The following is a 16620-nucleotide window of genomic DNA, read 5'->3' on the forward strand; positions in this document are numbered from 1 at the left end:
CTTTCCCATGCCTGTCCCATGTAATAGTGCTAACCTCTTAATGTTTTTTAACCTCTTAATATTAAGTGATGTTTAGTATTCATTCTTATGTATACTTACAGACATATTTTACAGCATGATAAAAGAAAATATATACTTTATTTTTGTAGTTGTTTTGAGTTGATTTCATCTCAGTATACTAATGATTGTTTTTTAATCTTCTGGAATCTTTCATACTAGACTGATGATGTTTTTGAATTATCCTTTTCCACTAGTCATGGATCACTGACCCATGGAATTGTCTAAAATTTCAAAACTCTAACAACTCACTCAAATATAAGCTTCATAATAGTTTTTAAAGAACTCAGTAGCACCAAGGAGTTATGGGAGAAACTGCTGTCTGTTCCACTAATAAAATCATATGATACCACATCTATTGTCTCCTTCTCCTCCTGCCTTCAATCTTTCCCAGCATCAGGATCTTTTCAAATGAGTCAGCTCTTCACATCAGGTGGCCAAAGTACTGGAGTTTCAGCTTCAACATCAGTCCTTCTAATGGATATTCAGGAGTGATTTCCTTTAGGATGGACTGGTTTGATCTCCTTGCAGTCCAAGGGACTCTCAAGAGTCTTCTCCAACACCACAGTTCAAAAGCATCAATTCTTCAGCGCTCAGCTTTCTTTATAGTCCAACTCTCACATACACACATGACTTCTGGAAAAACCATAGCCTTGACTAGTTGGACCTTTGTTGACAAAGTAATGTCTCTCCTTTTTAATAGGCTGTCTAGGTTGGTCATAACTTTCCTTCCAAGGAGTAAGCGTCTTTTAAATTCATGGCTGCACTCACCATCTGCAGTGATTTTGGAGCCCAAAAAAATAGTCTGCCACTGTTTCCCCATCTATTTGCCATGAAGTGCCATGCCAGTTGCCATGATCTTAGTTTTCTGAATGATGAGCTTTAAACCAACTTTTTCACTCTCCTCTTTCACTTTCATCAAGAGGCTCTTTAGTTCCTCTTCACTTTCTGCCTTAAGGGTGGTATCATCTGCATATCTGAGGTTATTGATATTTCCCCCAGCAATCTTAGTTCCAGCTTGTGCTTATTCTAGCCCAGCGTTTCTCATGATGTACTCTGCATATAAGTTAAATAAGCAGGGTGACAATATGCAGCCTTGATGTACTCCTTTCCCTATATAGAACCAGTCTGTTGTTCTAACTGTTGCTTCCTGACCTGCATACAGGTTTCTCAAGAGGCAGGTCAGGTGGTCTGATATTCCCTTGTCTTTCAGAATTTTCCACAGTTTATTGTGATCCACATAGTTAAAGGCTTTGACAAAGTCAATAAAACAGAAATAGATGTTTTTCTGGAACTCTCTTGCTTTTTTGATCATCCAGCGAATGTTGGCAATTTGATCTCTGGTTCCTCTGCCTTTTCTCAAACCAGCTCGAACATCTGGAAGTTCAAATCTGTTACAATTATATAGTGGAAGTGAGACATAGATTTAAGGGACTAAATCTGATAGACAGACTGCCTGATGAACTATGGATGGAGGTTCGTGACATTGTACAGGAGACAGGGATCAAGACCATCCCCAAGAAAAAGAAATGCAAAAAAGCAAAATGGCTGTCTGAGGAGGTCTTACAAATAGCTGTGAAAAGAAGAGAAGCGAAAAGCAAAGGAGAAAAGGAAAGATATTTCCATTTGAATGCAGAGTTCCAAAGAATAGCAAGGAGAGATAAGAAAGCCTTCCTCAGTGATCAGTGCAAAGAAATAGAGGAAAACAATAGAGTGGGAAAGACTAGAGATCTCTTCAAGAAAACTAGAGATACCAAGGGAACATTTCATGCAAAGATGGGCTTGATAAAGAACGGAAATGGTATGGACCTAACAGAAGCAGAAAATATTAAGAAGAGGTGGCAAGAATACACAGAAGAACTGTACAAAAAAGATCTTCATGACCCAGATAATCACGATGGTGTGATCACTCACCTAGAGCCAGACATCCTGAATTGTGAAGTCAGGGGGGCCTTAGGAAGCATCCCTATGAACAAAGCTAGTGGAGGTGATGGAATTCCAATTGAGCTATTTCAAATCCTAAAAGATGATGCTGTGAAAGTGCTGCACTCAATATGCCAGCAAATTTGGAAAACTCAGTAGTAGCCACAGGACCAGAAAAGGTCAGTTTTCATTCCAATCCCAAAGGAAGGCAATGCCAAAGAATGTTCAAACTACCACACAATTGCACTCATCTCACATGCTGGTAAAATAATGCTTAAAATTCTCCAAGCCAGGCTTCAGCAATACATGAACTGTGAACTTCCAGATGTTCAAGCTGATTTTAGAAAAGGCAGAGGAACCAGAGATGAAATTGCCAACTATGTTTATAGAACTGTTCAGTTTTGCCAATAAGGTGCCTGTGAAATGGTCTCTCCACTGGCTTTTATTTACATTCCATGATTGCTACTGAGGTTGAATGCCTTTTCAGATGTTTGAGACATTTCCTGACATCTTTCATTATTTGGTAATGATTTGGTAGCAGATTCAACACAGCTGAGCTGAGCACTTGTATATATAAAATCTCCATATGGAACAAAAATACAAAACAGTGATCTTTGGAGATTGTAAATACAAGAATATTCATTGAACTGCACTTTTGTATTTTATACACTTTTCTGCATTTTTAATATTCCACATGTCCAAGTGTATTAAAAAACTCAAAACACAAAAGGTAAACAAACTCAGTCCCACATCATCCCCCACAGACTTTCCAACACATCCACCCACTTTCCAACTCAGCCTTTCCTAGTAACATGTTTTATCAGATTCTTATGTCCTTCTAGTGTTTTTTTTTTTCATGCAGAGAGAAGCAAATATTGTTACATACTTATTTACATATATCCCTTTGTTCACAAAATCAGGATTGCTAGTTACTATAGGGAATGCACTTCACTTTTTGTGTACACCTTGGAAGGAAAGTTATGACCAACCTAGATAGTATATTAAAAAGCAGAGACATTACTTTGCCAACAAAGGTCAGTCTAGTCAAGGCTATGGTTTTTCCCGTGGTCATGTATGGATGTGAGAGTTGGACTGTGAAGAAAGCTGATCGCTAAAGAATTGATGCTTTTGAATTGTGGTGCTGGAGAAGACTCTTGAGAGTCCCTTGTACTGCAAGGAGATCCAACCAGTCCATTCTAGAGGAGATCAGTCCTGGGTTTTCATTGGAAGGACTGATGTTAAAGCTGAAACTGCAATACTTTGGCCACCTCATGTGACAAGTTGACTCACTAGAAAAGACTCTGATGCTGGGAAAGGTTGGGGGCTGGAGGAGAAGGGGACGACAGAGAATGAGATGGCTGGATGGCATCACCGACTCTGTGGACATGAGTTTGAGTGAACTCCGGGAATTGGTGATGGACAGGGAGACCTGGCGTGCTGTGATTCATGGGGTCGCAGAGAGTCAGACATGACTGAGCGACTGAACTGAACTGAACTGGAGGCTATTTCATGTCAGTATATTGTCTCCTTGTTCTTTATAAAATTTATTCATTGAAAAAAACTGATACTTTGGCCACCTGATGCGAAGAGCTGACTCATTTGAAAAGACCCTGATGCTGGGAAGGATTGATGGTGGGAGGAGAAGGGGACAACAAAGGATGAGATAGTTGGATGGCATCACTGACTCAATGGGCATGAGTCTGAGTAAACTCCGGGAGTTGGTGATGGACAGGGAGGCCTGGTATGCTGCAGTCCATGGGGTCACAAAGAGTTGGACACAGCTGAGCGACTGAACTGAACAAAAATTTGGAGGGGATCTTAGTTCCTTGGCCAGAGATTGAACCCGGGCCCTCAAAGTGAAAGCATGGAGTCCTAACCATTGGACTGACTGGGAATTTCCATTCTTACATTTTTTAGAAAGTTGCCCAGTATCCCAGAGCATGCATAGTCCACCTCTTGCTTATCGGGTTGTTTTTCACTTGGGTTGTGAGTAAAATCTTTTGCTTCTACAAACAAGGCTGCAATGAATAATCTTGTATTTAAGCCATTTCACATGGCAGCAAGTATATCTTTAGGAAAATTTTCTAGCAGCTGGATGACTAGGTCAAAGACTATAATGAGATCCTAGCAAGCACCCTCTATAGGGTTTGTGGCAACTACACTGACAGAAGCACAACCTCACCAACCTCTCTCCTCACCTGCTGCATTAAAAGGAGAACTCTGGTAACTCAGTGCCATTTTTTAACATGCATTTGTTTTATTCCCAATGAGGTTTGGCATCTATTCTTCACTTCCACCTTCTTGAAACATTCTTCCTATAGACTTTCTAGCCTCAATCTCCTAGTTTTTTAGTATTTCTTTTTAATTCTGCCAGATAATAATAAGAACCAACATTGCCAACACTAACAGAGCAAGTGCCAATGTGTGTCAGGTGTCTGCTAAACCATATGCTGTCATTGCCTCATTTGACTCTCACAGTATAACACGGTGGATACTGTTATCTCCATTTTATGAATAAAGTCACTGAGGCAGAGATATTTTCTAACTCACTCCTGGTCACATGAGTAGTAATCAATGAACAGGAATTGAAATCTAGTTTTGGGGCTACCCTGGTGGTAAGGAATCCACATGAGTAGTAACCAAGGAACATGAATTGAAATCTAGCTTTGGGGCTACCCTGATGGTAAGGAATCCGCCTGCTAATACAGGAGACATGGATTTGATCCCTGATCTGGGAAGATCCCACATGCTGTGGAGCAACTAAGCCCATGTGCCACAACTATTGAGCCTGTGCTCTAGAGCCCAGGAACTGCAACTACTGAAGCTGTGTGTCCTAGAGTCCAAGCTCTACAACAACAGAAGCCACTGTAATGAGAAGCCCAAACACCACAACTGGAGAGTAGCCCCAGAGAAAAGCCCAAGCAGCAATGAAGACCCAGCACAGTAAATAGTTTTTAAAAAGAAGGAAATCTAGTTCTGTCTGATCCCCATGAAGCCACCCTCTTATACATCTTCTTTTCCTGAAGAAGGCAGTATTAGGGATTGTAGCACAGGGCAGAGATGAAAGGGTTACAGCCAGAAGAACCAGAAGAGGGGATTCAGGCTCTGACACTCAGAAACCAGGTGACTTTGGCCAAATGATAGACACTCTACCTCAGTTTCTTCATCTTTAAATTGGGGCAGAGCATCATGATGAAGGTAAACAGTAAATGCCAAAATACACACATGAATATACATGCAATGAATATTAGGGAGCACCCACTCTGTCAGGCACTGTTCTCACTGCTGGTAACATAGCAGTGAACAAGCAGAAAAAATCCATGCCCTGAAAGTATGAACAAGAAAAATTTGTAGAACATATCAGTCTCAGGTAATGAAGAGTGTTGGGGAAATAATGAGGGAAGGAGAGGAGTTGGGAGGTGACTATTTTAAGTAGAGTGGTCTAGATCAGCCTCAATAAGGTGAGATTTGAGTCAAGGCCTGAAGGAAATGAAGAGGGACTCAAAGGAGTTCTGAGTGATCATTTTAGGCAGTGGGAACCATGAGAGCAAATTACCTGCTGAGGTGGGAATGTACCTGGATCACTTGCGGTGTGGCAGGGAGAGCAACGTGGCTGCAGGGAGCGAGGGAAGGAGCAGAAGGTGGAGAGGTCACAGCATGAGATCGTACAAGGCCTCTGGTTAGCAGTGGGGACTTTGGAGTTTCTCTGAGCTAGATAGGAAAGTGAGGGTTTCTTAACGAAGGGTTTAGAGAGTTTTTCTTATCCCTTGAGGTAAAATCGGGGGTTGGAGGTAAGTTGCAGCCGAGGCTCAGTGGCATTTGCTTTCAGATTTCAGCGCTGTTCAGCAGGGAGGCCTGGAGGGCGCCACTAGGCCGTCCTGAGGCGGCGCAGGGTGCGCGACTTCAGCACTCTGGACAGCGCCACGCACGTTTCCCGGAGGCCAGGGAAGCTGCAGGCCTGGGGGCGGAGCCTGAAGAAACGGCCTATTAAAAGCCGCGTGCCGCGCACGAAGGGCTCACCCAATAGGTAGGAGCTTGAGGAACTGTCCAATTGGGAGCGTTGGAGTGATGACGCACCGAACGTTGAGGCAGAGCCTGTGGAAAGCCTCTATTCGGAGCGGGGATTGTTGATTGGCCCTGTTGAAGCGACTGTGCTCAAGAGGCGGTTCTAAGAGCTTGCAAGAGGTCATTTTTTAAAGGGTAATTTGGAAAGTCCGAACCTTGGGTGGTTTCTGTACCCAAGTGGAAGCCGATGTACTTTCCCAGGTAGAAAGTCTCCGTGAATCCCCCAACCCTTCTCTCCTGGGGGTCGACGCAATTGTGCAGAGGAGCCCCCAAAACTGGGTGTAGGGGATTCTCATTATGGAGTAGCATATGGAGTTCTCAGATGCAGAACGGCAGGAGTTGGGTTTGCTCTGGAGTGGAGTTAGGGGTACCTCTAAGGTTGAAATAGAAGTCCTTGCAGTCCTGGGGTCGGGTAATTTGTCCCAAGAGCCTGGACGATGTTTTCTGATTCATTCAGACGGGGTTGGGAGCAGTGCTTGTGTGCTAGTCTCAGCCCCCACAGCCTGGGTGCACACCAGCTTTTTGGGAAACACCAGAAAGGCCATGGACCAGGACTTCTGACCTGTGTGGAATGACCTCTATGGCCACTGTCTCCCCCTACAGTAGAATAGAGTGGTGAGCCTGGACCCCTCTCCTTATCTTGGGCCAAGATTATAATGCATCATCACTCTCTGTCCCAGTCAACTGTTTAGGATATGCAGTTTTAACCCCTCTTGGGTCTGGAAGGTGCTCCCTTGCAAAGTCCAGTGGACTTTTGCTACTGTATCACTCTGAACCTCAGCTCAGTTGTTGCAGAACTCAAGCCATTTTATCGGTCTCAGCCTCTATTTTCACCTCTACCACACACAGGTTCTTTGCTCAATATCCAAAAGAATTGCTCTGGAGCACCACTCTGCCCGAGTTCTAGCTCAGAATCTTTCCACAGCTCTCCGCTGTCCTCAGGATGAGATTGAGAACTCTGCTTACTATCCTCTGCACTGGATGGCTCCAGGCTCACATCAAGCCACACTTTTCCCTTTTAATGACCACAAATGCTCACTCACTTGAGTATTAGCTCCTTAAATTCCACTGACACCTCCCAGAATTTTCTTGAGCGTTCAAGTCCCTTAGCTAATCCTCCTCCACACACCTTTTGGTCCCCCTCAACCATATTGTCTCACTTGAGACACAGAATGCCCTCCCCTAACACTCTACCCGAGCTGGGAAAGGGCCCTCTTGGTGCCTGGATGCTCCTTGAGAGCTAGGACCAGGTTCACTGCCACATTCCCAGCGCTCAGTACACGGCTGAAACATAAGCAATACCCAATAAACACGTTGCGTGAATGAAACAAATGAGCACAGTAAGTTTTCATTTATTCTGGAGTGGGTTAGAATGAGCATTTCAGCCAAAAATGCGTGCTGCATTGCTGCCCAAAATTGTGTCCAGAAGTTTTAGAACAGGCCTGTGAAGGGAAGAGCCCCATGAGGCTCACACCTGGATACTGAATCCTCAGGCTGGACAGCCCAGCTCTACACCAAAACAGGTTAATGGTCAGAGAGAGAACAAATGAATGTTTCCCCATCAGGGTAGAGAGCAGCTGCACCTAGACACAACCAGGGCCCCAGTGACTGTAAATCTACAGAGGTGTATGTCCCTGATTTTTGTCTCCACCATTGCTAGTAAAGGCCCTCTTTTGTTTGAGGTCACTAGTCCCCAGTACTTACACCCTGTGATCAGTTCAAATTCCTGGCAAGGCCCTGTCCTTCCCTGTGACATCATCTCTTACCACCATGAGGTGTTAATACTTTCTCCCTTCCTACCTTCCCTCCAAAAGCACACTTCAGGGTAGTGTCTGGTCCCAGGTCATTGACCCCCATGGCCTATCCACCAAGTTCCCTGTCCTGATCAACTTGCTGAGGGTGTGGACCACCAATCGATCCTTGTGCTGAGGCTCCTGCTGCTGACTCAAGGACACATGACACCATCCTCCAGGAACACGTGGGCCAGCGTGTCTCTCCATAAGCCAGCTGTTGCCTACCATGGCCATAACAGAGGATGAGCTGGAGACCACCTCCTCCACACTGGCCTCCAAGGCTTAAAGCACAACAGGCCTGGGAAAGCCTGGAGCAGCTCTGAAGAGGTGAGGTGTGAGCAGCAAGGCCTTCTCCATGCTAAGGTACAGCCACATCTTGCTGAATCCAGCTTCCTGGGGTGGTAGGTTCCAAGGGCTGGGATACTGTCCATGGTCAGCTGCATCACCGCCATCAAGGTCCCTAGGCAGACTCAGGGTGACGAGGGATCTGTGATTGCAAGTGGGCTCCTCAGACAGGTACTCACCTTGCTGAAAAGATGCTGTTGGCTCTGTGCTGTCCACACCTGACTACAGTAATCCTGATTGTGGTTGATAAGCTTCCAGGGCTGGGACAGCAGCAATGGAGGGTAGAACCTTTACCCAGCCTTATACTGGGTCGAAAAGTGTTCCCCAAAAAAGGCCTGTGCAATTCCTAACCACTGATACCTGTGAATCTAACTTTACCTGGGAACACATCTTTTTTAGATTTTTTTTTTGAAGGTTCATGGCAAGAATGCATCCTAGACCAGGGTGTGCCAAAATCCAGTGACTGGTGTCCTTACACAAAGACTCACAGAAAAGTTCATGTGAAGACAGAAGCGGAGACTGGCATGATGCTGTCACAAGCCAAGGGATGCCAGGAGCCACCAGGAGCTGGAGGAGGCAAGAGGGCAATCCTGCTTCTTCCCAATTAACTTGTGCTGACTGTGGGAGGGACTTGGTCAGGCCTCCATCAGAGATAAGCCACCCAGGCCCTGGCCCTTCCCCCAAAAGAGGACCATGGCAGCAAGTCCCAAGTCCCTGAGGACGTGTCACCACAGGGACATCTTCCTTTGCTGCCTTCTTTGATCTTGAGATGCTTTCCTTTGTGGTGTCAGCATCCAGAAACGTGAATGGTGGCAGCAGATGCTGTTGGGATACCCATGGGGAAACCTGTGTGGAGAATGCAGGTCCAGAGCTGAAGTCATGTGGCAGGCAGTACGGGAGTGTTCCTCGCATGACACAGCTTCCGTCCACACCTTTATTATCTCAAACACAGGATCCCAGGGATCTTGTGTGGGTCTCTGTGGCGCCCCTAAATCAGTCTCCACTAGCACATATCCTGAAGGGATACCAGGGCACTTCAGGCCCCATTCTCCAAGCTGGACCGTTTGATATCCAGGGCCTCCTCTGCTCTGGCAGTTGACAAAATTCTTACGATACTTTTTCACTTAGTGCAATCACCTTTCCTTCACCTCCCGAAGGAGGCAAATCTTTATCCTCTGAAGGCATGCTGGATGGTTTCTGCCTCTGCTGAGTGACTCTGCGTCAAGAATGGTTCACACTTCTACCAATGGCCAAGGTTAACCAAGCGTGGGAGGCCAAGGTGCCACCTGGGGCTCAGAACTTGAACAGTACACGGTCTGAGGGTGGAGAGGTGACAAGACTAGATGGGTTTCTGCAGAGAGGCAGTTCCAGGCCTCGCCGAGGGTCTCCTTCCAGACAGGTGGTGACACCACTCTCTGGGGCAGGGCCGGAGCTGAGAAGGGCTGCTTGGGGAGGGGGGCGCCACTCCTCCACCTGCACACTGATGACCCCTAGGTGACAAATGTCCCCCAAACACTGTGCAAATGCCCAAGATGGAGAGGCATCCCAAAAGTGTACTCAGTGAACAAGCCCCAGGGGGGTGGGGGGCCTGCTGGAGACACGAAGTGCCCTCCTTGCAGAGATGGTTCTGGGGCTGCATTCCCCAGACCTTGGGAACCTTCAGCCAGATTCAGCTGGGCTTCTTCAAAGTCAGCTACATGTACCGAAGTATAAGATCACCTTACTCCACGGTGATTTGAAATTGCACTTAAAAACTGTTAGAATTCATGGAGCAGAAAATAAACCCTGCCCAATTATGTGTGAGCAAAACCCAAACAGCAGTGTAGGCCCCCGGAAGCCACCCTGCAGGCCATTGGGAGAATGGAGGTTACAGAGCCACTGCAACACTGGGTTTCCAAGCTCCCAGGACACAGGCCCTGGCCTTCTCTGGTGACCAGGAGCTGCCCTGCCCCCAACACCCTGACTTCCTGCGCTGGGAACAGGGTGGAGGCACCCTGCCCATCCTGCTGTGGGTGGGCCAGACACCCAGGGCTAAGATGGGCGCAGAATTTTGTTTTTCTTTATTTGTCTACATTCAGCTCGATTCAGATGTACTGCCTGAATGATGCAGACATACCAAAAAAAAAAAGAAACCCCACTCTTTCCCACTGGTTTTTAAAATAAAATCTTCACTTATAAAACTGAAACACTAAAGCATTAAAATACAGAAAGCTCGTTTAACTCACTTCACAAAAGCATTAACAGATGACGTATCCCTTCCGTGACTATTAGACAAACTGAGTTAACACTAACACCAATCGTAAATAGACAGAGGGATACTTAACTGCAAGAACTCAAAAAACTCTACTCAGACAAAACTGTAATGGCAACTAACAACCATTGAAGACATGGAGTCCCAAACACGGCTAAATATGGGTCACAGGACGGGTCACGGGGGTGACCAGCTGCACCTCACAACACGGCAACGTGGACAGGGGAGGGCTGAGGGGCCTGGAGAGGCCAGTTGACATGTTAACTGTGATGCATAAAACTGAATCTTACAACGGGAGGGTAAGTGCAGAAGGTACAAATCTTCACCCCCTCGGGGGCTTTATCTGTATTGGTAGTTCATGCTGTGGTCTGTGTTTCTGCCATAGCCCCCTTGTGATGACTGGTAGGAGCTGGGAGGACCACTGTAATTCTGGCCGGACCCTGGAGAGTTGTAGTTCGACTGTGATGAGTAGCCTCCTAAGGGAGAGAGGAACGGGTCAGAAGCGAGGGGCACAAGCCCGCCCCGTGGTCAGTGCCCACGTGTCAGCCAACACTAGACAGAGCTGTGTCTGTCCGTGAGATGAAGCAGCAGAGTGGCCCTGGAAGCGCCACTTTGTGAAATACCTTTCCAGGGTCAGTGGGTCTAGTTCTCACATGAGCCCTGAGAGGTGGGACTATCAAGCAGGGCTTACAAGGAGTACGGATCTGCCCAGTCACAGATGTGTCAGCCATGGGAGCTGAACTCACCACCCCCAACCAGAGTTCACACAGCAGGCTGTTTGGCCCTCACTGTCCTCAGCATTTTCCCCTGCTGGTGCCAACATTTACAAGTAGGGCAATTTCTGGACTTTCCTAGCGGGGGGCAGGGGGCTCAGGCTTGATTGCTGGTAGGGGAACTAAGATCCCACATGCTATGTGGCCAAAAAGTTTTAATAGGTAACATAAAATCAGGTCTTAAGAACCCCCATGGGCCCTGCGGGCTCTGAGTTTACACCTCCCTCACCCCACTGTGCCACCTGCTCCCCCAGGCCCACCTTGTTTGCCTTGGTATGACGAGCCGCCCCCAGAACCTCCGTAGCCCCCGTGTGACCCTGGATTGTAGGACGATCCGCCAGAGCCGTAGCTGTTCCCGCCGCTTCTGCCTCCACTGCCACTGTAGTCTGGAGGAGAGAAGACAGTTTGGTTAAGGGGCTGTGGCCACGATGTGGCTGGGCACTCTAGCTAGGTTTTTTTGTGCTATAGCCCTGGCAGTGGCAGACCCTTGGTTGAGACCATAGGCCTTCACAGAAATCCCTGTTTAAACCCGGCAACCAGTCCAACCACGAAGTGCCAGGGGTCACTGGAAACCTGTAATGTCACCACGTTCTGAAGCCCAATTCCATCCTGCCTCCTCCCTTCTCCCACTCGGCACCCAGTGACCCCTGCTGGGTCCACTCACAGACAGCACAGCTTCCTTAAGGACAGCCCAAGGATTCCCCGAGTCTTGTCGTGCTATGTCTCCACAGGAAGTGGAAGAAGGAAGGGGGCAGTAACTGAGGATCTGCTGGGGGCCGTCTCCAGAGCCTGGCCCTAGAGGTGAGCTCATAGCAGCAGGCCTGGCCTCACTGATGCTGCTACTGCTGCTAAGTTGTGTCAGTGGTGTCCAACTCTGTGCGACCCTATAGACGGCAGCCCAACAGGCTCCTCCATCCCTGGGATTCTCCGGGCAAGAATACTGGAGTGGGTTGCCATTTCCTTCTCCAATACATGAAAGTGAAAAGTGAAAGCGAAGTCGCTCAGTCGTGTCCAACTCTTAGCAACCCCATGGACTGTAGCCTACCAGGCTCCTCCATCCATGGGATTCTCCAGACAAGAGTACAGGAGTGGGTTGCCACTGCCTTCTCCGGGCCTGGCCTCACAGGCTCTATCTATTCTGGTGCCCAAGCCTCTGGAACCACGGAGAAGGCAACAGGGAGGGCACAGCAAAGACTCGGACTGGGAGACTTGTTTCCAGGGTTTTCCTAACGCCTGCCCTGTAACCACCATTGCTAGGCTCTCCACCATGCCTGGGGATGTTCTCTGCCAGCCAACTCACTGAATTTGCTCTCGTAGCTGTAGTCGGATCCGCCTCCACCTCCAGGGGAGCCATAGGAGTTGGAGTACGAGGAGTAGTTGCCTTGTCCATGATTGTAGCCTTTCTGCTTGCCCTGTGGGGGCCCGTAGTTGCTGTACTGGCTCTGGCTGTAGGACTGCTGCTGGCCTTGGTGGGGCTGGTAGCCTGAGCCATATGAGGGTTTCTGCTGGCCCCCGTGCGGCTGCTTCTTCCCGGCGTGTTTTGGGGGCACTGGGGAGTTGTAGTTGTCACCTTGGTAGTAGGAACCGTAGCCAGAAGAGCCACCACCGCCCCCGCCGCCGCCACCACCGGCATTCCCCGAATGCCCTCCGTTGCTGTAGAACTGACCTAAACAGGAAGGCAGCAGGTCAGGCGGAGAAGGGGAGACGGTGAAGGGCAGGAGGGGGGCGGTCGCAGCTGCGGGCTCTCAAGGCTGACCCACAAGCCCATGGCCCAGGCCGGGACAGAGGGACGGAGGCAAGACAGCGAGGAGTGGCGGCTCCAGTCCATCAGGCAGCCTGGTTGGGGCTGGCCCCAGCCTTCAGCTCCACTCACCCATCAGCTGATGACAACAATGGATCTCTGCCAAGCAGCGGCACGGCAGCAGGCCGACAGCAGCATTTGCAGCAGATGTCAACATTACAGTGAGATGGGCTCCAAGCGCGGGATGACACGACTAGCTTGCTGCTACCCAGACGTCCCCAACAGTGACAGGAAAAGCAAAGCCCCACAGAAGCAGCCAGCTCCCACCTTGTCCTCCTCCCCTCAACCCCTCAACTCCCCGCTGTGCTGGGAAGAAGCTCTGCACTCCAAGCCCTGGGTGACCTCAGGAGATATTCTGTAATGATGCTCCTAAAGCCAGAATCATTCACGGAAGACTTGCTGGTCTGACCAATGACCTGGGATGTCTCCCGGCTATGACTTCCACAGCCTCATGGGGAAATCAAACACCAGAGTTGGGTTCCCAACGCCCAGGTGAGGCCTCCCACAGGGCACCCCCCCATTCCCAGCACAGCTGCCGGGCACAGGTGGGACCCAGTGGCAGGACTAACAAGTGTGCAGCGAGGCCGCCACATTCTCAGGCCCTGAAGCAGAGAATGTCACGATGGATACCCGCCCCTCCAATGCTGGTCGCTAGGTACAGACCCTGGTTTGTTAACAGACCCCAACACTCAGATGGACCCACGGGGGACGGGCCTGATAAGACAGGGTGATGGAAGGCGGAGGTCAGGTCATGTGGGTGGCTCCCCAACCCAGCCAGGGAATCCCCGACGTTCACGCAGGGGCAGCAGAGCCCCTGGGGCAGGCAGACCCGGGCACACTACCTCTGGTTGGCTGCTGCCCCTGACACAGCCAGCCATTGTGTGTGCCCGGGATGGGGGAGGAGGAGGAGGGAACGCTCCCACACACCCAGTCCTTCCCTCCCATATTTAGCAGCAATGGTCTCCAGTCTTTTGAATGAGGTGAATCTGGGAGTTCTCAAGGACCTTCCACGCACTGAAGATATACGCCTCGTACCACTGTGTCTTGAGTGGTATGGACAATAATTTGGATAGAGCTAATTTGCCACATAAGTTAATTTTCTCGAGACCCCTCCACTCAGCCCACCCGAAGGCAGAAACACCAAGGAGCAGGCTGTGACCCCAATGCAAGAGAGAAAACCTGCGAAGGTTCCTGGAGGAGGGGCAGTACCCCCTTGAGACTCCCCCCTCCTCTCAGAAGCCCACCACCTGCACCGAGCGCCTCCTCGCCCCTCCGCCAGCGTGGGGATGAATGAAGACGCCAAGGACTGAGGGCTTGTTACTTTAACATGTATTGATTAAAAAAAAAATAATAAAGGGGAGGGAAAGTTTTCAACGTCATTTCAGGATAACTATTTCCTGGTATAAAAAGACATTATTCTCAAACAATAACGTTCTAAAAAAAAAATACATCATGCAATCAAAGTTTTCAAAAGTTTCACTGAATGTTTCAAACCCCTGGGAACAAACTATGGAGTAACCGTTTGGACCAGTTTTTTGCCTGAATAAACGCAAAATCTTGCAAGTCAATGTGGAGGCAGGCTTTGCTGCAAGAACTGTTGATCAGAACCAAAACTACACTCGTTTCTAAGAAGGACTCCCGCCAGGAAACGAGGGTCTCATTCAAGAGCCAGAACGCCTCTACATGCAGGGAGAAGCCCCCAGTTCAAGACTGCAACTTCCGGTGAGAGGGTAGTAGCTTTCCAGGCCTTTTGGAACCTGTTGTGGGAGCAGGCTGGCAGCACAGGGCCTGCTGGGGGGCTTGGCTCCTCACTGGAGAATTAGGCGCTGTGTATTAGGCTCTTTCTACTTGGATGGTTTTTAAGCCCCATTTAAAAGGGAAAAAAAAGAAAAATCCTTAAGAATCCCATGCATTTGCAGCGATGATTAGGACTTGCAAAATTCTACGTTCTTATTTCCTTAAAGCCTGTCTGTTTCTTGCACTAAGAGTGGAAGCACAGTTTTGATACCTTTGAGAGTTCACCTCTAGCTAAAGCAGCCATAGAATATCACACTCCGGAACAAGAACCCACCAGAGCAGTTACAAAAGATGGAAGAGGTTAACTTAGCACAATGTACAATTTCCCAACGTTCCCAATATTTCACATGCTTATGAAAAAAAAGGCAGATTGCTCTGGATTCGGATGTGGTGAAACTGTTACTGTCAAAGGCATCAAAGACATTTGGGGATTTGTTAAAAGGTTAAAAATTCATACAAAACCTGCTGTAAATTAAGACAAAGGTAGATTAAAATGCATTATTATCTGTCTCTTAAATAAAGTAATGCTTTCCATAAAAAGCAAAGGTGGGCTTTTGCCTTGATGCTGACCAACGCTGGCTCTAGAATTCTGTGCAGTTCTGCACAAAAACACATTCTCTGAAAAATTGTTTTTCCACTTATTGTGAACTTCAATAGGACCAAGTTCAAAGGCAAATCACGATAAAAACTGCCATTGTCTTAAATTCTGCAGGCTAAGAGTTTCAGACAAGCTGCGGTGACAAGCCACGGTTGAGAAACCCAGTGAAGCACAGGGCACAGCACGGACACTTTGGGTTTTGGAGTTCGAGAAAATTGGAGTAAAAAGTTGATTTTGTGTGCAATACTTTTAGATGCTCTAGGAAGACCCAAAATCATGATAGCCGTAGCAGTCTGTGAAAAAGTCACCTACAAAAGGGGGAGACAGAGCAGAGAAAAAAAATTAGAATTCTTTTGAAAAAGGGCACAGAGCGCCACATTTGAAATTCATGTTTTAGATTTCTCTGCTCCTGTAACCCCCCAATGAAGGCTCCTTCTCAAGACAAGAGCTGTGCACTGTCAGGAAAAGCGTATTCACAGGTTTGGTGCTTCGCATGGCTTAAAGCAGAGAAATTTAAAATTTTGATTTTTAACGAATTTGCCAGTTATACAAATGTGAGCCTTAACACTTAGAGAGTAAATTACGCTTCTGCAGCATGGGGGCGCTGGAGGACCACTTGCCCTAACACCAAGCACAGGTGCCAGCCGCCCATGAATCTCAGGGAGTCTGTTGCTGCTAATGCTGCTGGGCCACCCTGCTCTAACTCAGGCCACCGGAGCTAAACTGCAGCTTCTTCCCAAACTCAGACAAAGAGAAACACACACTTACTGTAGCCGGCAGTTGCTGAGTTGCCTCCATACCCGTAGCTGCCATACCCGGCACCTGAAAAGGAATGGACAGGGTCACCAGGGTGGGAGATGGGTCTGCCCCACCCCTGCCTCTTTCGGCATCTCAGTGAGTCCCTGGGGACGGGGCAGGGGGGGGTGTCCCCACCTACTGCAGGGAGCAGGCCATGCCCCTGGGGACAGCACAGGACAGGGTCCTCACCAGCATTCATGTAGCCTCCATGGTTGGCACCACCGAATCCTCTCCCTCTCCCTCGACCACGGATGTTCCCTCCTCTTCCCCGTCCTCGGAGATTGGGGGGTGGGGGCACTTCATTGTGCATGGGACCCCCCATGCCGAACCCAGGGTTATGTGGCTGGATGGGAGGAAAGACATACAGCTTACATTCATCTCCCACTCAAATGACCAGAGAACACCCACCAAGGAGAGAA

At 48.5% G+C, this 16620-nt stretch overlaps 1 protein-coding gene across 4 annotated transcripts in view; it reads right to left on the minus strand.

Moving 5' to 3' along the window:
* Positions 1-10331: 10331 nt before the first annotated feature.
* Positions 10332-16620, minus strand: part of ILF3 (interleukin enhancer binding factor 3) — a 28184-nt gene continuing 21895 nt past the window's right edge. For all 4 annotated transcript variants that reach the window (XM_055429458.2, XM_055429456.2, XM_055429457.2 and 1 more), the window contains 5 exons: positions 16391-16544; positions 16172-16225; positions 12508-12873; positions 11468-11593; positions 10332-10910 (listed from right to left, as the gene is read on the minus strand). In XM_055429458.2, the coding sequence (XP_055285433.1) occupies positions 10774-10910; positions 11468-11593; positions 12508-12873; positions 16172-16225; positions 16391-16544 (837 nt within the window). In that variant the 3' untranslated portion in view covers positions 10332-10773. The remainder of the gene's footprint in view (positions 10911-11467; positions 11594-12507; positions 12874-16171; positions 16226-16390; positions 16545-16620) is intronic.

The sequence above is a fragment of the Moschus berezovskii genome, chromosome 8, assembly GCF_049115385.1.
Source record: "Moschus berezovskii isolate FMDL1 chromosome 8, NW_MosBer_1.0, whole genome shotgun sequence".
NCBI classification, from domain to species: domain Eukaryota; kingdom Metazoa; phylum Chordata; class Mammalia; order Artiodactyla; family Moschidae; genus Moschus; species Moschus berezovskii.